The sequence below is a fragment of the Denticeps clupeoides genome, chromosome 5 (genome assembly GCF_900700375.1).
Source record: "Denticeps clupeoides chromosome 5, fDenClu1.1, whole genome shotgun sequence".
In the NCBI taxonomy this organism is placed as follows: Eukaryota; Metazoa; Chordata; class Actinopteri; order Clupeiformes; family Denticipitidae; genus Denticeps; species Denticeps clupeoides.
In genome coordinates, this window is record NC_041711.1 from 20681495 (window position 1) to 20704894 (window position 23400).

The following is a 23400-nucleotide window of genomic DNA, read 5'->3' on the forward strand; positions in this document are numbered from 1 at the left end:
AGTAGGCAAGACCACGTTAAAAAGATTTGCTTGTGTCTGCCACAGCTGAACGAGCCAAGACTCCATGTTCTGCTACATCAGTGGTCGCACATGCACAGTGAGAACAAACCTCGGATTGACAACACATTTCAAACAGGGAGGGTGAATCAGGGATCCTACATTATGTACAACCATGCACAACCAAGATGCGATTCGACTGGACCTGAGGAATTAACGCATGTGATAAACTTTTATGCGTCACTGAAACAAATTTACAAATCACTATAGCCCCTAAGTTTGAGTTTGAGACCCAACCTGACAACGATGATAAAATCAAGCCCAAATGTGACAACAGCTCGGGCTAAGAATTACAGCTCTAATAACTTGCACATTTATAGAATGCATATTTTCAATTTACATAAATAAAGTATTTACATGCCTAGATTAAAATAATAGATTAAGTTAAAATTAGAATTCTATGTTTTACTATATTTAGTCATATTATATATTAGATATATCACTTGGCACTTACATTTACATTTACACTTACATATCTCACTTGGCACTTCAGTGGCACCTTGGCAAAGCACCGTCCCCACACACTGCTCCACTATAGCAGTGCACATATATTATTATATATTATGTACTAATGCCACTCATGTTTTTGCTCACCCTCTTCACCCATGGTCGCAAAGATTGCGTAAATATATTTTGCCATCAAGTTTTTTTTATAAATCGGAACATATGCATAGGAAGATGTGTACACATCTTTTAGGTCACATTTTGTGCATATACAACGGCTATAAATGAGGCGTATGCATCTATTAGGTCCTGTTTTGTGCGTACACAACAGTTATAAATGAGACTCCAGAGGCGTACATAACTTTTAGGTCCTGTTTTGTGTGTACGCAACATTTATAAATGAGAACCCTGTTCCTTTTGGCCCATGAGATGGTGTTTATTTTATATTGTATAAAATCCCCTTTATCATCATGTCCCGCTTCCGCTCCTCCTTTCCCCTCGAGCCCCGAGACATGACTTAATCTGTCCATTAACTATGGTTAAAATATTAACAGTATAAAAGGATAAAATTGAATTATTTTCAAAATGCTGCTTCTCCTTTTTGCTTTTAAAAGTTTGTACTGTAGCTTCCAGTTCTTGTTCTAGCACATAAATTTAGTTATACATTAGTTTAAAAGTTCGATGTGGAGAGGATATAATTTAAGGACAGACACTAAAAATTAGACTAGATTGTCTATGGCACCATCCAAAAAGATTTGCCACAAATCTGACACTGAATTCAAGAAAAAAAGTGCCATGCTGCCCGAAATATACCTAAATCTCTCAGTGGTGCTCCTCCTGAGCATAACCGTTTTCTTCCTGAAATGAAAGCTGTTTTTAGTTTATGATAACGTAATACAGTATTTTGTGATTTAATACTTTCCGAATTACTTCTAGCCACTTAGCTTCCACACACTGAGATCAATTCAGAACCCTCTCAAAAAGAGTTGCGAGAAGTAGTGGCTTTTAAAAGCGCGGTTTGAGCTTTTAGAGTGGGTGTACGCTGTGCTCCTTTCTATCCTACTGCAGCCGTTTTTAAAACAGATTAGTGCAGATGAGAGGGGAACCTCAGTGCAGGGTTTAGAGAATGAGGGAACAGCAAAGGTGGTTTTTATACAAGGTGCACACTCAAATGTATATGACTTTATATATAACAACAATTAATTGCTGAGAATGAAAAGTATACCCAAACTGTTGTTTGTAATTTAAACTAGGGTAATTAATGTATGCCTAAAGCTATCCTTTCATTAAAGCCTCATTCCAGCAACTTAACTGCATGTTTCTTTAAAAATCACATGTTAAGAAATCATGGTGAAGCTGGTTGTGTGAAGAAGGCAAGACTTTTTTTAATGCCTGTAGCCTCTCCTTACTGACAAGCAGGAATATTAGTATTATCAGTAATAATCTCCTGGTAGTGAGTATTTATCATAGTAATGGCATGGTAAATAATTGTGCCTGCCTCTGAAAAGGACAGACATTGGCTCACCATTTTTAAAGCACACTTCTACGGCCCAAGAAGTGCATTAAAAGACAGTATATAACAGTCCTTTCCAGGATTTTGTGATACACTTTTGTGATTGTTGTGATCTAAAATGCCTGAAACTTAAAGGAAAAGTTTCTGGGGAAGGTTGCTGTAAAACTGCTGAAATAAGTGGGACACCATCAGCCTAGGTTGGTTGCACATGTCTGCAACTCTCTGTGAGTGCTTTGCGGTAGAACAAAAAAGATGTTTTTTAATTTGTGTTTCACCACAAATGAAATTCGCCTAGCTGCAGAAGTCACTATAAGGAAAAGGGACACGCAACATTAGTTTACCCCCACTTTCGTGCAGAACACTAGGAAACTGCATAATTGTAGGAGGTACTGCTGTGGTTCGACAAAAGTGCAAAGCGCAAATAATTTGCACTGATTGACTGAATTTGCATTAATTAGTTGTGATTGCAACATCGCAAATTTCCGGAGGGACTAACATAACATATGTATGATAGCAACAGAAATCAAGCACGTAGCAAGTAGCATTTAATGGCCGCTCAGAGAAGCTTACCAAAGAACAAGCAACAGAAAGACTTGGTAGCAAATGCTCTAAAAGCAGCTTTCCATTGCAGAGGTGAAGATTAATAGACATTTTAGAAGGAACTGAAAGGCTGAACCACATGGATTAAATCATAATTCAGAATTTTCATTTTTTTTCTATAGAGGTCATTAGTTATTGATAAATCTCTTTCAAATTCAATGGATGAAAGCTCACTGCCTTGAAACCAGGCCTGGGTCCAGGAACTGTTAAAAGGGAGGTATATATCATTCCAACGTTTTTCTTGCTCTGAAGTGAAAACCATGATGTTCTGCAGCTGCAAAAGTGTACAAAGATTTTTTTTTTTTAGAAAAACTGACTAAGAAACTAAGCAATATAAATAGGAATGGGATTTTCTCCTTCTCCATCATGGATGGGTGGGTTAGCCTTGTGATTATGTGGGCCTGACCCACCACAGCTGTAGAGCTGCTCCTGCTTCATAGTTCAAGCACACATAAATGAGGCCATAGGCGTGTTTAGTAGCTAATATGTTGACCACTAGAGGTGCTGAAATTAATCTCATGATTATTTCCTCATTAATCTCATCAATTAATCAATGATGAATCGCGATGCAGATGTGGTCAATTCAGCATTGATGCAGTGCATTTTTAAAGTTAAAAAATGTTGTGCCGGTAGTGATTGTGGCTGCCCATTTAGATGCCCATGTGAAAAAAGGCTTAACTCTCAACAAAGTTTAGATTTTTGTGATGTAACTTTAACTGTTATCTCAGGGCTGCATTTCACATGGCTGAGAAAGTTCTGGTATATGGAAGCAAAGCAAACCACTAGAGCTGTCCCAAACAATAATTTTTTACCATCAATAATTTTTATTATGATGAATCTAACGATTTGTTTTTCCTAATTGGTTTGATTCGATCCTTGATTAATTTCCACATTAATTGACTAGTATAGCTATTTATACACTCTAATTAAGATATCGGAATGAAAAAAAAAACCCAAACCACAGTAATAAAAAGTAAGCTTGGGGGCCTTAATAGTGTTTTATTGCTTTTATTAAAATAAACAGCAGGAAAAGAAGCCAATAGCCCCACATGGTGTCCTTCCTGAAATATTGGCATAGTACTTTAATGTTATACATTAATGTGTCAATTAGATTTCAATGACTTTGTCATGATTTTATATATTTATTCCTAAACTCGGGTCCTGCAAAAATTTATTTTCAAATGGCATGACTTTTTCAGGTTTTTAATGACCGTAGGAACCCTGTATCAGACTGATGGAAAATAAAAAAATAATATGTGTTATGAATTAATGTTTTGAATAGAGAATCATGAGCCCAAGAATCAAAATCAAGTTGAATAGTGAGGTTTTCTGAATTGTGCACCTCTATTATTTGGGAAGTTTCGCCTATTACAAGCATCATGAGCTGCCAACAGTTTAACCTTGAAACACCACATGATATACCTGCCAGGTGGCATAGGGTCTTATCCTACTCAGAGTGAGGACAGGTCATAGCACTGTTAATCAGAGGAGCTTGTGTTTGTTCTATAGCAGCGTGGGACAGTGAATGAAAAGGATGCATCAGCATGCTCTGGTCCTCTGTAATGTCACCATGCCCTGAGTTACGCCTCATTACACACATAATACACAAGCTCCAAGGACATGGAAAAGCATGCCTTTAATCAGGGTGCTTAGAACACACACACACACACACACACACGTTCAGTTCAGTAGCACACACTCACACCTAACTTTCTCACTCCCACTCTACCCCCTCTCGCTCAAAAACAAATACAGGCCTGTTCATACACTCTCGCATACACTCAGTCATCCTCTGTCGTGATTCTGTCCCACGTTGGTAGGACTGGTGGCGGCATGATGCGTTATGCAGGTGGGTGTGCAGACGGAAAGGGACAGGGACATCATGGGAGGTGAGAGATGACTGGCTCACTGACTGTACTTTAATTGTTTCAGAGCGCAGCCAAACGATGCATGGCTGATGGGATTCCTCCACTGGGCCAGAAACCCTTGATAAATCTTTTCAGAGAAAGGGGCACAATTGCTATTCATCACATGCCATAAACATAGCAGGAGTTCAAAAGGGGTAAAATGGCTGTAGCAAGATAAAGAATACTCCTTTGCCAATCTCATAAAGCGAGATTAGGCAACATTTTAAATGACTTCCTGTCTATCACAGCATATGTGTTATCACTCAGTTCTTATATAATAATCAGATATAATAGAATGCTGGGCAAGGTCATGTCATACTCTGCATTGTTTGTTCTGTGCACACAACAAGGGATAAATTCCCTAAAAACTCAACTTGGTTTTGAAGATCAGACTAGCCTCCACCCATATGCTGTCTGAGCCTATTAGCATTCCATCAAGGCCAAACTCTTCTAAATAAAGAGCTGAAAGACATTTTTCCCGGGCCATTCATTACAGTCCAAATGTAATTAGTAAGCTGTCTGACATAACCCTGGCAGATAAAGATTCAAAACAGATTAGAAATTAACAAAGTTTAGAGCAAATGTTACGCTGTATTATATAGCCACATTCAAAGATAACCACTCTTACTGCATAATAATTTAATTGCATATAAATACACCAAGTTTTACTTTGTATAATACTTTTGTATGTTGCTAAGCAACCAGGTGTTGGCCTGATTTTATTTTTTTATATTGATTTAATTGATATAATTTATTAAATGGTAATCAGACCATTGGGATGTAGATGAAACTGTGATTTGGTATCCTACAACCTTATGGATTTATCATTTCACATCCTGATCTGGATCATAGGTGTAAAGTAGACCATGTAGCCGAATCTGGACTGCTTACACATACAATACATCTGATTGGCACTCACCCACAAGACACTCTCATGTCTGTACTGCCTCCAGTTGTGGCCAGTGTCGCTGTACAGGAGCTGGTAGCGCCTGACCCAGTGCTCACTGCCCCAGCGGCCCTGCGTAGAAATGGCTGTGACCTCCAGCCTATCCCTCAGTGTGAGCTGCAGCCATGGTTGCTGGTCTTCAGGGGCTGGGGACCAGCCACCACCACCTGCAGAGGGTGAATTTCTCTGATCACACATTTGATGAGCAAACCAATTAAATGCAAAAGATGCTACAACTTCACACACAGTTGTAATACTAACAAGGAAATGAAGGCCTGCTGGATTTCCTCATTCTAAAATGCGCTTTCATTTTTTGCCCTACAAAAACATCCCAAAAGTCTCTCAAATGCTGGCTCTGCCAACACTAGACATCTGCCTCCCCTTGCCGATATATTTTCTGTTTGTTTGCCTGGACCAAAGCCTGAAAAAAATATAAATAGCTGCATGTCAAAGCAGTACAGCAAGATATCAGTGGAGAATAGTTGTGTTATTGATGCATTAGGTCAAGTTTACTTTGCTGCCTCGAAGCAAATGTAAGCAGAATGAAAACAGGTGAGATGGGGAGAAGATGAGGCATTGCCTTTGGTGGAAATGTGAGATCCTTTGATAGCTAAATGCATAAACCCTGGAGCTATAAAGGGTTCAGAGTCTGTGCTGCAGAGTAAGGCACTGGCTACAGCATTTTTTTTCCCCACACAACAAATAACACTCGGCCAGTCTTATGCATTATGGACACTGTGGGGCTTTTTTTGCCTGAGGACAGTTTCTAACCACACAGAATGAACCAAAATGGCAGATTTTGTAGCCAATATTGAAGCCTCTGTGTAGCACAATATAAGTGCTGTATTAACCTGGGAGTTTCCATTACTAACTGTATGAGGACTAGAGGTGTCAACCTTAACTGGTCTCATGATTCTATTCGATAATGATTAGCCATTCTCCAATTATTGACGAAGCGATTATGAAGGCAAAGTGATTGTCATTGTGAAACACTGCAGCACAGCACACAATGCACACAACGAAATGAATGCTCTGTTTTTAACCATCACACTTGGTGAGCAGTGGGTAGCCATGACAGGTGCCCGGGGAGCAGCGTGTGGGGACAGTGCTTTGCTCAGTGGCACCTTGGAAGATCGGGATTCCAACCAGCAACTTTCTGATTACGGGGCCGCTTCCTTAATCGCTAGGCCACCACTGCCCCTTATCAATTATCAATGTGCATATCAATTTTTCTACAGTTGACAGTCATGGACTGAACATGACTCAGTCCATGTGCTCATTGGAGCAAATCAAAGGGTCCACATGGGCGTTTAGCAACAGCGTTTGGTTGGCTAAACGCTACATTATTGTTACGATGGCTGGACATGGTGAGGATGAAGGACGCATATGTCACATAATAGCACAGGACCAACATTAAACGGTTCGAACTCCAAACCCGGAGAAGCCCCTGCCGGACCAGATCATGACAATTATGTTATATAATGTTCGAATCACATGCATCCTACTAACCTTCTTGCCTGCTAAACCACACAGGAGAGAGTGAAACATGGATTTGTCAAAGTACACACTGAGATCTTTCCCATAATCAGCTTCCTTCATTTCAATTTATCCAAAAAAAAAAAAAAAAAAAAAAAAAAAAAAAAATAGCGTGCGCACACACACACACACACACACACACACACACACACACACAGTCATGTGAGAAAATTAGGACACCCCATTAAAATAATCAGCTTTTTATTAGGAAATGTTCACATATCAATGTCCAATCATGTTTTTATGTATGTATGTCTGGAAAAGAAAGTGACTTAATTATAATTAAACAACAAAAATGTGCATTTTTTAACACATCAAAAATATGTGTATTTTAATGGAGGAAAAGGTTAGGAAACCCTACCCCCTAATAATTATTGTTGCCCCCTTTGGCTGATATAACTTTGGTAGCCTTTTACCAGTCTCTGACATCGATAAGAAGAAAGTTTGCCCCACTCCTCAATGCAGAATTCTTTCAGTTGTGAGATGTTTGAGGGTTTTCTTGCATGTACAGCACGTTTCAAGTCACCCCACAGCATCAAAATGGGATTAAGATCAGGGCTTGACTTGTCCATTCCAGGACTCTCTACTTCTTAGTTTTTAGCCAGTCCTTGGTGGATTTGCTGGTATGCTTTGGGTCATTGTCATATTGCAGTATCCAGTTCCGCTTCAGCTTTAATTTTTTTTGCAGATGGTTTCACATGATCTTCAAGCACCCTCTGATACTCAGTAGAATTCCTGATGGATTCTATGATGGTGAGCTGGCCAGGTCCTGCTGCAGCAAAGCATCCCCAAACCAAATACTGCCACCTCCATGTTTCACAGTTAGTATGAGGTTCTTTTCTTGGAAGGCTGTATTTGGTTTACACCAAACACGTCTTCTGTTCTGGTGTCCAAAAAATTTAATTTTAGACTCATCTGTCCAAAGAACATTATTCCAGAAGTCCTTGTCTTTGTCTACGTTCGCTCTGGCAAACTTCAGTCTGGCCTTTATGTTTCTCTTACCAAAGGTTTCCTCCTTGCACACCTCCCATGAAAGTCAAACTTGTGTAGTCTCTTTCTGATAGTAGAGTCATGCACTTTCACATTGACAGTAGCCAGAGCCTTTTTGATGACTTCTATGAGCATCTTACGGTCTGCTCTGGGGCTCAATTTGCTTGGACCATTTTAAGTGGGATAATATGTGGGGGTGTCCTAATTTATTCCTCACCAGAAATTGCATTATTTTATTGCATAAAAAGAATTGCATTTTTAAAAAGTTGTTTAGTTGTTTAGTTACATTATTTGGATCCCTCAATATCATTAAAATTGATTTTAAATATCCTTATGTCCTAATATATTTTAAAATATACAGGTTTTCATAGATAGATTAGATAGATAGATATATAGATAGATAGTAGACTCTTCCCCACCTGCACTTGTGCAGTTTGTATTGTATCATGTATTTTGAGACATGATTCAGTGGTTGAATGCAGGACACCCCAAAAAAAAAAGGTAAATAAATAAATAAAGTATAGGCGCTGTCTACAATTTCAGCTATCGTCATGAGGCTAAGGAGAGGTGAACAATATAAAGCAGACATCCCACCTCTTCAGGGAGTTTCAGGAGTCTCCCGCATATTGATAATGGCTACCTGACACCCACAAAATGCACACAATATGCAATACACTAGTTTTTATTTCAAAAGTGCATGTCAGAGTCAGAGAGAGCACTATGTAACAACAGTAGCGTAAAGAGTGGAGTGCATGAGATGGTTAAACCAGCTGATGTTCTGAGGTCAAAAATTGGAAGACTGTACAAAGCAGATGTGTCTATGGTCTTTAACTCTACACACACAAAGTGTAACTGTGGTGTAGTTGTTTCTGCTGAAACAGAGAGAAAGTGTGTAGACCTTGACAAACATAAGAGGAATGGGTTTCTGGGCACACACAGTCTGAAAAAGAAATATCAGTCCTCGGGGAGAATGACAATCAATCCCTCTATCTGCCCACGTCCAGTGGGACTTGGCAGCCTCTGAAAATGAACAGTTGGCCTTTCCCTCTCAAGAAGAGGCACCCTGCTGTAAACTGACAGAGAAGGAAGGGGAATCATGACACCTGAGTGAAGTCAAAAAGGAAAGCAGGACAGAGGGAGAAAGGGATAAAAGAGAATGTCCAAGTCCCAATATGGAATATACTTACAGAAAACCAGGGAACAGAAAGAGGTCCCACATCAAATCAGCGTTCCTTCTATTGTTGTTTGCAGTTCATGAAACTTCTGTCCACATTGTACAGTACATGTGTCTAGTGTTTTTTTTGCCCTCAAAATCCTTTAGCAAAACTCCCATCTGTGCTTATTTTCCTCGATCACTCTGCAGCATTTGATACAGTCAACCACAAGACTCTCCTGTCTGTCCTGAATGACTTGGAATTTGGGGTTCAGCTTGGCAGTGGTTTGCTTCCTACCTTGATGAGTGGTCTTACTAAGTGACTTGGAAAGGAACTATGTCTGATTCACGCAGACTCTCCACTGGTGTCCCTCTGGGCTCAGTACCCGGTCCTCTCCTTTTCACCCTCTACACGAGATCACTTGGTGAGGTATACATAGGTTATCCTATCTCTGCTATGCTGATGACACACAACTTATCTTCTCTTTTCCTCCTACAGGTATACATGCTTAGATAAAAATCTCTGCATTTCTAACTAACATTTCATCTTGGATGGTGCCCCCTTCATCTAAAACTCAGTTCCATCAAAACCAAACTAATATTCATTCCAGCATATTCTTTGCCACATCAGGATCTTGTTATCTACCTGGACAACTCACATATATCTCCTTCTGCAAATGCAAGCAACCTTGGAGTAGCTATAGACAACAACCCTCCTTCTTGACTCACATCACCATTCCTTCTCTGCAATATCAGATGGATCCGCCCTTATCTATCAACACATCTATCAACACAGATCCTCCTTCAGTCCCTAGTAATCTCACGACTATTCAAAGAAAAGCTATTCAAAATACTGATGCAGACCTACAAAGCCAAACATGGGTTTTCACCATCCTACCTCACAGCCATTATTATACCTCGCTCTGCACCTGGCACCCTCTGACCCTCCAGTACTGCTTGTCTGGTCCCTCCACCTCTGAAGGTACAAGGAAAACTACAACCGTCTAGCACACAAATAAATTATTTGTATTAATAGTTCGGGTCCCAGTGAACCAGAATTGATGGTAACAAGAATGCATGTTCTAAGTCACTCTGGTTAAGAACATCTGCTAAATGCCACAAATGTAAAATCTCTATTAGGAAACCAACTTGATTCAGAAGGTCAGAAGCAATGCTACATGAAAATAAAAATCTAAAAACAGTCACCGTGAGGACATGCAAAGAAAGAACTGACTCATGAATATTCACCTTCTCTTCTGTTGAACTTGGCAAAATGTGCTGAATGACTACTGGACAACCTTGAGGAGCTGTCAAAGGAAGTCTGAGGCAGACCTGCCACCAAAGGGTCATCACAGGGGTCTGGGGGAGAAAAAGAATCTGGTGTCAGTCACATGGATTTCTGAGAAAAACTGAATTCTGCAGAAAACAGAAGCCTGATGACACAGGTTTGATCTGTGCAAATCCATCTGAAACAGCTTCTGTACATCCACTGTCATCTTAAGAGATTTAAGAGCATTATACACACATGCCCCGAAACCATTAGTTCTTATTTAAAATTTCTGCACCCCTGCCCCTGCTTGCCCTTAAGGAGGCTGAACAGTTCCAGGGATCTGGCCTCGCAACATGTCCTAGACGGGAGATTACACACATGTTGAGCACTTGCTAAAAGATGGAAACAGAGCTAAAAGCTTTTTAATTTCATGTAGAATATTAAATCCAAAATTCATGGAAAAAGATCGCATTGTTTCTGTTATGCATAATATCTGTGCAGAGCATCAGACATAGAAGGCTGAGTGTCCTATACCAGACATTATGCTGTCAGACAACCTCTTCACATTGACTTATTACCTGAAAGGACACAGATGATGCATAGTGAGAAAGAAAGATGATTAATGCACCAATTAAACTTCTACAACTGCAGATGCAAATGATTTGCAGAGGCTCATAAAATGTTCGTTTACAGCTACCACTGGGTATGAGCATCTAAGCAGCCTGCTTTTTGCTTTAATTGGTCTCAGTCAACATCATTTGGGACTGATATGTCCCTTGTGAACAGCATTTTGTGGAGAAATGTCAGGCTAGTAGGAACAAATAGTTAAAAATGTAGTAGTTAAAAATGTAGTAACATATTTCTTTTTTTATCTGCTCACATGCTGAAAAACTGATGGACAATTCTTTTCATATTACGCTTGTTAGCTGAGCAGCAAGATATGAAATGTTGCCACTGGATGGGAACTCAACTGCAAGATCAGGAGCCATTAGCTCCATCCAGGGAGCATTTGAAATTTATTGGTTGAGTAAGCAGTTTAGAGTGCATTGCACACGGCATGGCTAAAACAGCCACCGAAACATTTTGTACAACAATTACTAATTTGACACTGAATTAGATAAAAAAAAAAAAAATGTTGGGAAAAGGAGCTGAAACATCAGTGTTTCCACAAGGGAGCGATAACCTTAGTCAGCACGACGCTCACTGTCAACCTTCGGAGATTTGTTATACAGTACTTGTGTATTCAGGGCACCAGACCAAAACAAGCATTTATAGGTTTACAGAATCCATCAGACAAACCTGTGAGACTCAGCATTATCCAACGATGTTCACGGAATACATACAGTGGGAAGTAACGCACTGCATTAAGGGGGTATCCAGTGGCTCATTGAACTTCTGCTTTGCAGTTTCATTCTTGCTTTTCAAATTCTCAAACACAGTCACTCATCTATTTTGCGTGAAGTACAAGTTGCCACATTTACACAAGTTCTGCCACTGTACATCTGAGTTTATACGCTCGTGAATACATGGTGAACAATGGGTCCATGCAACTGGCCAATAAAGTGTTTCAGACAGTGCTTCAGACAGTGCTTCAGAGTGTGTCAAGCCTCTTACAGAGAAAAGTTCACAAAAAAAAGACCACAAAGCTCTTCTGTACAGAGAAAGAAGGAGGTGAAATCATGGCATGCGGAGCCGACTCAACGGGAGCAGGCAATTCAACCTCAAGGTCAAAGAAAAGAGCATTTGGGAAAGAAGCAGAGACCCCTTTGATAGCTAAGAGTCAATGAGGATTTGGAGTTTGGCCTTTATATTTCACATGTAAAAGAAAGTGTATAGATACAAAAAAAAAAAAGATGCTGCCAAACACCAACAGGCAATGCAGAAAAAAAACTTAAAAAGTGTGTTTTCAGATGAGCATTTGCATGCATGCAGGCTGCTCATGTCAGTGTCCAGGGTCTACATTTTTCAAAGGTGATTTGGTGCTCTTTTCCTGAGCTTAACCGACAGACCAGCGCTTAGCACACACCAACGCTGTAGGTCACAGGTTCCTGCATGATAATGGCACAAATGAAGCAGTGCTTTTTTGAAAGGATGCTGAAATCCATTCACTGCGAAACTCCAGATGCATGCAAAGCAAAAAACAAAAAAGGCACACAGCCACATTTGAATTTGAAAACTTAAGGAAAAGCCTCAAGCCGACCTCTGGCTTGAAGATGACGACATGGATGGCAATGGTCAACAGCCTCCTGGTGGCCTAGAATTACAGATCCCATCTTTGCAATAGCAATTCAACCGTCTCTTTTTCAAATGTGCACGTTTAAACCTTAAGAAAGCTGTGCAGGTTTGACAATGACCAGTCCTCTCAGCTTTTAACCTGTCCTACAGAGGGAACTCGACACCATTACTCTAAAGGTCAGCCATTGTTAAAGCACAGCTCATGACAGGTGCTGACGTACTGAGAAAAAAGGGGGGAACACAGGGGACGTTATTATGTACCAGTGATACAGAGTGGAGGGCAGGGAGAGACATGGAATGAAGGGAGATGAAATGCCAGTGAATAAGAAACAAAAAAGGTCAGGCGGTCAGAATGGAGCTAATGAGACTTAGCACATGGGAAGGATTTGCCAACGTCTCCAGTTAGCGGTGTGGTTTCCTCCGTCTCGGGAAGGAATGTATGAGGTCGGGACAGTTCTGCTGGCTAGTTAGTGCCTTTTTTCCACAAACTCAGCTAATCAGCAGGCCATCCCGTTCTTTTTTACGTACATGTACAAAACCCCGATAAAGGCAAGTGGCGTGACAGAATCAGCGATCGCACCTTCCCAGTCTCATGTGTATTCGTGTGGAGGGAATACGCTTACATTCAGTGCACGGTTAGAGATGGCAGGTTGTGTTTGTTTGTGTGTGTGTGGGATTATTGTTAAAAAAAAAAAAAACAACTAAACTTCTCACTGCCTCCCTTTTCTCACACACAAACCCCCTCGGGTTCCGGCGCTGCCTGAAAGAACGAAAACCCATCCTCAAATAAGCCAACGGACAAACAAAGCCTCCACGTACCAGTATTTGGTTTCTATTCACAGCTGAAGGCATCGATTAGCCAGCGATGAGCCACCATGCTTAGACTGATTAATGGGCGGAATTAGGCAGGGAGGTTAGCAGATTTCACCGACGTTCCCATTGCTGCTTTTTTTTTTTTAATCATACCCTCACAGATCAACCCGAGCACTCAATACTCAAGACTCCCTTGTAACAGGATCATTCGCTAAATTACTCTGCCGGTCCAGCACACGTCAGCACTTTCTGCCGCATGCTGTATCGTGATCGGAGAGGCTGAGGGTCAGGTATGAGTTGAGAGAACCACTTTAAAATTTGAAATGGCCGAGTCAGCACCGGTTTAATTGTGACTGAAACGTGCATGGAGAAATGGACAGAATCCTCCACATGTCTGAGCATATTCATTGCTAATACACGGAGCCACAGGGTCGGCGCAAACTCTTAAAACTTTGTTAATGCTAATCTCTCGGCTAGGCCATTTGATTTAAAAAAAAAATGCAATCAAAGAGCAGCTGACCGTGCAGCAGAGAACAGTAATCCTCTGAGTATTTATCCGAGCTGTGTACACACCGAAAAGCCTGTACCCCCAGCTCTTAAGAGCTTGCGAGGAAGCTGAGCGCCTTGGCCGTAGGCCGCAACGGAGATGCGGGTAAACCCCAAGATGATTTGGGACGCGTTGTCTGCGGGTCGCCTCTGTTTGTTTGCATTCATCCGACACTTAGCCGCGGCCTTAATTTTCCTCGTTAAAAGTCAGGGGATTTTGTTCGTCTCTCTTTAATCTCCCTCTTTTTTTTCCCCTCCTTCGTCTTGGAAACGCCCACCCACAGCTTTGATCTCCATCTGCAATGCTCGGTGTAGCCTCATCATTACCGAGGCCTCTTGCCCAGATCCTGCCTCCGCTCCACACTCGGCCCCTCTGCACTTGTTGTCAGAAAGCCTGTCTTTAGCCCTACACCACCAGCCGGTGCAGGGGAGTCTTGATTTGACAATTTGAACCCCGACTGCCCCCCCCCCCCACCCCCCCCCCCCCCCCCCCCCCCCCGCCCCGCCCTAAACTCTGCAGCCTTGTTTGTAGAGACCTTTTCATGACCCCAAAGGATCAAGGCTCTGCGGGAGAAGAGTGCCAAGATTATGAAAGAGAGGAGTGAGAAAAAAGGAGAGGAATGTGTGCCATTCTCTTTGAAGTGAGCTGCAGATGATGCGCTTTGGAGTGAGAACGCCTTTTTAAGCCCTGGTGGGACTCTCTCCGGCATGCAGCCGTCCTTTTGTGCGTCGCTCAGGTCCCCACTCACATAGCTCTGTAAGGGACTCGTTTGTTTTTACCAAGGCCAACAATTATGTCAGACCTGCTATTCCAAAACTTGCCATTCTGACGTTGTGTCTGGAAACAATCAACGTTCCAAATGACTTGCACTTGCAAGGATATGCAAGTGCTTAGAATGACACGTTATGTGAAAGAGATAAAACAGATACAATATGCCACCCTTCCTATCTCACTTGGCTGTAGTCAGGATGCGGTGATCCCTGAAATATGCCTCACCAGGAGGATACAATCTGGAAACCTCAAGCGGGGCCATTTTAAAGGGTCAATCAGATCACACGTGTTGCTTGGACATGGTCCAATTTCACCTTCTGCAAGCTTTTTGGATTACCTCTTCTCTGAACTGGATTTACAGACTGTCCATGTTTTTCTGTTTTTTTTTAAGGGGTGGATTTAGCCACTTGAATTTTTTTCCTACTATGGATTACCAGCTTTTGGACTGTCTGGACTTTACTTTAGGCTTCCTCGTCCCTTCAGTCCTGCATCCACTTATCCATACTGCAACTTCTCAGCCATGATCTGAGACCTTCTGCCAAGTCTGTGTTCAATGCTTATAGATGTCAGATGCTCTTTTAGCAAGAAGAGGTTTATTTAGAGCTTTGTCTGAACAATTGAGCAACAGAACCAAGGCAACGTGATGACCTGACAGGCACCGTGAAACATCACCTTAAAGCCTGTGAGCAGCTGCTGCCCTGGCCTGCAGTTTCTCCTGACCTTGGCCCACAGAGCACCTCTGGGATGCCCTTCAGCAAGACCTGGCTGTCAAGTCATTCGGCAGGAGTGGGATAACAACTGTGGTGCAATTATCGGTGCAAACAACACTCAACAATACCCATGGATTTATTGTGCTTTCAGCAAATTTCAACGAGTGGTGTTCCTTTTTTTATTATGTAACACGGGAACATTGTAAAAATGTCTTTGGAGCAAATATTCCACAGGAGTCTGTGCAATAATCATGATGTTTCTAATGTTCTAAGAATTTAGAATATCTGAAAGCTCAGCAAGACACCAGGCTCTGGGGTTTGCTTTATTTTGTCTGGGAACCGGAGATGGAGGGGATCATGAAAATCTGGCATGCTGCCTTGCATCTTTCAGAAAGCTAAATTTCAAGAAAAATTTTAGCTTTCAGCACATCATTGAAGCAGCAGTGACAGAATAAAAGTTTACAGGAGTTGTAATGTTAGGTGTAAAGTTAAGATGCTGCATCTGGAAAGCCACCAGCGTTGTGAAGGACTCTACACACATGCACTCTTCACCCTCTTACCATCCGGAAAAAAGTACCGAAGCATTTGGGCCCTCACTTCCAGACTGTGCAACAGCTTCATACCACAGGCCATCAGACACCTGAACACTCAGGGACTTTCCACTCTGCACTGACAAACACACACCCAACCTCTTATGTTCAGAACAGTTCTGTATTACATTTCTATTACAGCAGTATCACTGCGTTTTAGCGCTGTCTGTATTGTTATTCTTGCACTGCTCGTCTTGCACTGCTTGTGTCCTGTAAAGGTTTGCACTTTAAGTAGCCGGTTAGCCACACATGCACGTTATGTCAGTATGTAACGTTGTTTAAATGTTACATGTAGCAGGTTACAGAGAAACGTTTCATTTCACTGTGTACTGTCTAACATATGTAGCTGAAATGACAATAAATAACTTCAATAACTTGAGCTAAAGTAAAGTCTTCCGCAATCTTATATTAGCACATTAATATTAACTGTGTTCATTAAGCACTCCTTTTCTCTGGGGCTCTTTTACGGACATCTTGAACACGACCACTGTAACAAGCGCTTTATAAGGAAAACTGAACTGACAAGGCAGGGCAGGTAGTCAGGCACTGTTACATACGTAATGATCTTACAGCAGATGAGGTTGCTGGGAGAACAGAAGAAAGGGAATCCAAAGCTAGACAGCCAGCAATAGGAGAGTGACTCTGCCAATTGAAATAAAATCATAACACATATGGTAAAACACATTGAGGACTTGACCAGAGTGTCCTTCGCAGCTTATACTCCAAAACAAGTCAAATAGAAGCAGCTAATTGGTTTGAAAAGGACCATATTCTTAAGCCAGGTTGTCTGGCTATAATGCATGTTGGACAATGAATAACTGTTGCATTGTTCTTTTATAGGATATTTATGTTTTACACTTACTGGTGCTAAAGACAACAGTGCGGTCAAGGTGATGGGCAAGATATGAGACACTTTTTGAGCTGCGATTACCCTGGAGGACATATTCGCTTTCAAATGAAGAGAATGACTGCGTGTCCTCCCAGAATAGAGTAGACAGTGTTTTCCTCCAGCCGGGCCAGTGAAAATATTTCGCTCCCAAACAGTAGGAAAGCATTCAATATTTTCCATGCCACACAGAGCGAGCTCACACTTGACAATTGCACTCGTGCCTGGACCACAAGCCCCCCGCCACCACACCAGAGGGAGGAATAAAATGGGGGGGAAACGGTAGCGACCTGACATCACCATGTGACAGGCACCCGCTGGGCAAGTGGTCGGAATACAAAATGCTGCCAGACAGTGCAAAAGCATCGGCGCCCCAGGATGTCAGTGTCAAGAGCCTGGCCACTGTGTGAGCGCGTACCGTCATGCAGAGACGACGCACACCCCGCCAGAGTCCGGCGCACAGGCTGCCAGAGGCAGAAAGATGGAGGGGCTGAGTTTGACAGACACAGTGGTATTGTGCACAATTATATCCAGCCTGGAATATTATCTGCCAGAGTATTAATCAGCACTGTTCAAGCTGTTCCAGCTAGTGTACGAACCTTTATGTAGGCTACACGACCTGGCATGAACTTATAAAACCAAATATTCCACGATATTAAAAATATGTATTAAAACCCCCCTTTACTTCATCAGAGTGACAGATGACTAGCCTAATCTTTACCACTGAAATGCAGCTTGTAAAGCATCAGGAGAATCTGCTGAAAGCATCTGTCTGTCCATTTTTTTAAATGTATGATTGTAGCTTGAAAGCTAGAGAGCACACATTATATAAAAAAAATGACTTCAAAATGAAAATTTTTTTTTATTACTCCTAAAATGATGATTTTACCCCAACCCAGATTAAAAAAAGACCAGCTACCAATACCAAGTGTCAACACAAATGAAGGGGATTTGAATGAATCACTCTCCATGTAGTCCTGAAATGACTCGCTGTAAAATGATCAGATGTACAGTCAATGATTAAACCTTATGTAAGACAACATGCAAACTGTCGTCAAGCAGAGGCTAAAATGCTTAAGAATGAAATCAGCCAAGTCTCATACGATTCTTTGGGGGACAACTGTGCAAAATAACTGTGGCTTGATGACTGACAACAGTTTTAAACAAGAAGGACTGTTTTCCTTTCTCAAAAAAAAAAATCAACCGTGTTCCTTCTCTAAGAAGTACCTGCTTGATTTCTGGGGGAAAAGACTGGTGTCAAGGACATTTTGTGAATCTGGTAAAAGCTACAATCATGCAAAATCTGCCGGAAGAATTCAGGAATGAAACAGGCGCAGGATAAATCTTCTTTGAACTGACAGAAAGAACAAAACTTAACAAACCCTAGTGGATGCGTCCTAGAATAAAAATAAATACATAATATGTATATATTAAAAAAAAAACATTCGCCTGCCTGTCACTAGCACACTACATCCACATGCATTTTGTAAGATACGTTTGTAGGTCTGTTTGTTCAGATTGTGAAAACATCCCAACCTAATTCATGCATGCATCTTTAATAGCAGGTTATTATCTCCAGGGCATGATTCTCTTTCATTCAGAAACTGCTGTCAGCCTACTGCAAAAAGGACATTCAAGATGACGCAAGACCATGGGCACTTTTTTCAAACTGAGCGTCACAAATAATAAAAAAAAAACATGAAAACAAGAAACTCTTTTAGAGTCTAATTATTGCTTTTGGACAGAACATGCTCCATAATAATGTAGTATTAATGGGAGGAGCCTCATGACTGACAGGTCTCACGCAGGCTGCTTACTCATTCTGGATGATTAAAACCCGTGGCCGTCAACACGCCAAATGTGCAAAAATCACTTACTTTTTACTTACAAAAAAAATGTGGACACGTCCAACTTTACTGAAGCAAACATGGCCCATGCTTAGAAAATACGCCAGTTTGAAAATACCGCTAAATGTTTTAAGCCACCACAAAAAAATGTCAACTATGTGGCAGTACTTTATCTTGTTGCCGTTGGGAATGGCACTTAAGGTTAAGTTGGCACAAATTGCTGTTGCAGACGCCATGCTACTCCAATTTCTCTCGTCACGCCCTCCGCCGCGGTTGAGTCTTGTGCTGAAGATGAAGGGTATGAATGATGCAGGACTCCCTCCATCACTCACACACTTGAGCTAGCCACAACAGAGGGACTTCTTCCTCACTGAAGCATTTCAGATGCCGTGGCAATTGGATGTAAAAAATTAAATAATGAGTGAGTGAACGCAACATCAGATGAAAAGCACTTAAAGATTTTTTATGGTAATGCTCCAGCGCTTTTGATTATGAGATACGTGCTTGATCGCTATCAGCCCTGGACAGGTCTGAAGAGTTGGATAAGTGAACGTTCAGTAAGGCAGCCTGTAGTTAGGTGTGGAGTAGACTTGAAACAAGTCGCATTAACCTTTATCACAGAAACACTGCTGTACAGATGGTGCAAGTCAGGAAGTGACTGCGGAGATGATGTTCAAGATTAATACGTGATAATTCTTTGGCCTTTTGTCAGCTGCATTTTCCAACGCCTGCAGTCTCCAACCGTTGTTAAATGATAATTACAGCACCTCTCACATCACATTAGCAACATTTCCAACAAGGTATGAATCAGTTTCTTTTTTTTTTATCTTATCCTGGAGGAACGTTGTAAAAGTGTGTTCCTCTGTCGATTACATTGTGACAGCTGCACTGTTCGGAAAAAATGATGGCATAAGAGCGCATGTTTTTAACTGTATTTGAAAGTAGGGGTGTTAAAATGAATCGTATAATCGATGCATTGCCATGCAGACGTGGACGTTTCTGCATCGATGCAGTGCAGAACATTATCGATTACATCCTAATGACGTTGCTTGGTGATTTTCTGCCGACGGTAGAAAAATTCTCTGTAAAAAGTAGGTCCGGTGGTGACTGTGGCGCCACAGTCGCGTTTGGACTGAAAGCGGCTTTAGATTTTCTCCAATGACCAGAAAAACGGATGTCTAAATCAGCTGTTTTTCTGCCATTTGTGGGATGCATAGCGAGGCATTGATATCTAGGCACTGATAATCATAATCTAATCAAATCGAGTCATGAGAAGAGTGAAGGTTCACAACTATATTTGAGTCTTAGGTTTTGGATAGCCTTGCCACGCCTCCATTAAAATGTTTTCATCTGCTGTGATGCATTCAGCCTTTAAATCCAGCACCAGAACTATACAGCCTAACTGGGACACACCCATGGTTCATAATACTGAATGATAATTCTGCTGCATTTCCTTAGCACATGAACCCTAAAAGTGATCTTAAAGACAACATGATCAGACCAGGTCGCATTTTATCACTCTATGGCTCACACGCCCATTGTTTCAGCTTTCAGTGCTGGACAGCGGTCAGCATGGACTCTACACATTCCATATGCAGCAAGCTGTGATGCACTGTGCGTTCTGACAACTTTCTATCATGACCAGTGTAAGGCTTTCAGCAGTATGGTACAGTCATCCTTGTGTGGGATCAGACCAGACTGGCAAGCCTAGACTCCCCATGCATAAGGGTGCCAATGACACCTGTCGGTGCTTCACAGGTCGTCCTTACTTGGAGCATTTTTAACACTGCCTAGTCATCCATCCATCACCATTTGGCCCAGATCCTTTCACTTGCCTCTATTTATTAATTTCCCCTTTGACACTTGCCATTATAGCAAGATAATCAATCCGTTCACTTCACTATTCACTTGATTTGTCCAGTTTCATTAGTGCACTCAGTGCAGTAGGTGTAAATCTGTAATGCACATTGCAGGAAGTGGGATAATGATGGTATGAGATGAATAATAAGGCCATTTACAGCAGCAAACAGATTATTATTCCCTCTTTCCATATTGAATGACTTGTTAAGTGACTGGCTATGACAGATTGTTGTGTCAACTACACTTACTCGAGAATATGTCCTATTCATAGTTCTTGTTGTTGTGACAAAAATAATTTTAAAAATGTGGAAAAAAATATGTGAGAACGAGTGTCAGAGAGCAATTCTGAGAGGTGGATGAATGCTGCCTTGCGGAGACCAGCGGCTCTCTGAAATAACCATTCTGTGCACATACAGTGGCAAGAAAAATGGGTCTAAATCACATTTTATGACAAATTAATGCGGAAACCCACGACATTTCCCAAAGGTTCACACACTTTTTCTTGCCAGTTGTATATAGCGTAACAGTAGGTAACTGATTAAAAAAATGTATGACAACGTGCAGCATTATTACGTGTATAACAACAGCGTTCCTGCATGCTGAAAACGATAAAAGCGTCTCCAGAAGGGACTGAACGCCGCATAAAATGTGTTGCTATTTCCGCGAGAAGCCGCCACACGCATCTCTTCTGTCCGCATTTGCGATGGAAATATTCCAGGTCGAAACGAGGCCGCTTCTGCTTCTGCCCTCTGTGGAGTAAAAAGGACCTCGCCAGAGGAGGGACTGGCGACAAACAGGGTCTCTCCGCGCGTGTTTACCGTCGTCCCTGTGCGTGTTTTCACCTTTCCGATGCTTCACCCGACCGCTGAGACGAAAACGCGGACGTTTCACACTGCCTGCGGTAGTCAACTAGCCAGCTACACAAAACCAGGTGCCGCCAACTTTTTACGGCTGTTTACGTGAACTCGGACATCGACAGATATCGCGAGACTTGCAAAGAAAACAAAAAAGGTCCGGGGCTTTTCTTTTCTGTCAGATTCAAGATTCAGCAGTATACCCTGTATATGTGTATACACACTAAACTAAACTTTGCTAACTAAATCTGACACTTAAATACTTAAATACAAATAACACAATCGTTCAATTCATTCAAAGTAACTCAATTAATTACGCGAGTTCATGGATGTCGAATGACTCATTTACATTTACATTTACATTTACAGCATTTATCAGACGCCCTTATCCAGAGCGACTTACAGTCAGTAGTTACAGGGACAGTTTCCCTGGAGCAACTTAGGGTTAAGTGTCTTGCTCAGGGACACAATGGTAGTAAGTGGGATTCGAACCCGGGTCTTCTGGTTCATAGGCGAGTGTGTTACCCACTAGGCTACTACCACCCTCGGTATTCCACACACACAGACAGCAAGGGAATATTATATTTGAGATGATTCGATATTGTAAAATGGTTGTAAAACTGACTAACCGCAGCCTTTTATTTGCAAAACAACCACAGACTGTCAGGGGGCCGAAATGAGCCGAACTCAGTTTCCCGGACGTCAACATCAGCCCTTTTATTCGGAACAACTCTGCACCAGCTCCCGCACCGAAGTTACTCACAGTTGTTCCCCGTCCGAGCAGAACCGAGGACGCTCAGCGCGGCGAAAGCAAAAAGCCAGCAGCGTCTCCGAGATCCCGCGCCAAAGCGCTCCATGCCCCCCGAATCCCAGCGGCACAGCATCCCGGCGAAGGCGCGTCCTCTCCGAGACGCGCGGATCCACGGAGTGCGCCTCAGCCAGGCGAGAGATGAGAGGGCGGTCACGGGCGAGAGAGACGCGTCAGACCAGCCCTCTACCTCAACCCTACCTCTCTCTACCTCTCTCTCTCTCTGCTTTCTGCCTTCACACACACACACACACACACACACACACACACACACACACACACACACACACACACACACACACACACCACGTCAAACGCATTCTATCACGCCTATGAAGCAGGACGGTTCACTTCAAAGGAGTTGCTAAATTGGTAAGAAGAAAAACAATGGACATATTAGACATGCTCACTGCTCACCAGAGGACACGTTTCGTTCAGGGACGGATTATGGGTCGTGTGCCCCCCCCCAAAATAAAGAACTAAATAACGCCAGCATTTTCTGGGATGGCTAGTTGCTGGTCACCATGCCACTTGTGGGTCCAAACTAGTGCGGTGTGCCGTGTTGTAAAAGCAGAATGATATGGACAAGATCTTTTGCCGCTTTTTACCTCGGAAAAAGCGAAAAGAAGGTGGCTTAAGTTGATACAGTAAGTTGGATCTCAAATTATAATCAGTACAGCCTAATGCCATTACCTCACGTTAATGTTAGCACCAGGTTACCTGTCTCTCTGTTTATAGAGACAGGTAGCAACGTAGCACAACCAGATCGTACCATAACAATTATTATTTGAATGGCATACAATTCATGCTCTAAATCAAAGCACTTTTGCTAATCATCCCATTTCTATTCAGCAGCCTGGTTATTACCATGGGAAAAGATCGGTCTCGCCCCATGATTTACGCATTGCAAGTTCTCCAATGTGAAAAAAAAATGTTTGCGTTGCAAATTGTTTTGGGCTAGGGGCCCCACGGGCCCCAAAGGCCCCTGGGCAGCGCCCCCGCTGTAATCTGTAATCCGTCCCTGGTTTCGTTGTGTCACCGTGTGCTGTGATGCAGTGTTTCA

At 42.0% G+C, this 23400-nt stretch overlaps 1 protein-coding gene across 1 annotated transcript in view; it reads right to left on the reverse strand.

Moving 5' to 3' along the window:
- The window catches only part of cntnap5l (contactin associated protein family member 5 like), a 48656-nt gene extending 26186 nt beyond the window's left edge, over window positions 1–22470 (reverse strand). Inside the window, exons 1-3 of the mRNA XM_028979523.1 lie at window positions 22293–22470; window positions 10395–10505; window positions 5441–5634 (exon numbers count right to left, since the gene is read on the reverse strand). Of these exons, the coding sequence (XP_028835356.1) occupies window positions 5441–5634; window positions 10395–10505; window positions 22293–22413 (426 nt within the window). The 5' untranslated portion in view covers window positions 22414–22470. The remainder of the gene's footprint in view (window positions 1–5440; window positions 5635–10394; window positions 10506–22292) is intronic.
- Between the last annotated feature and the right edge of the window lie 930 nt (window positions 22471–23400).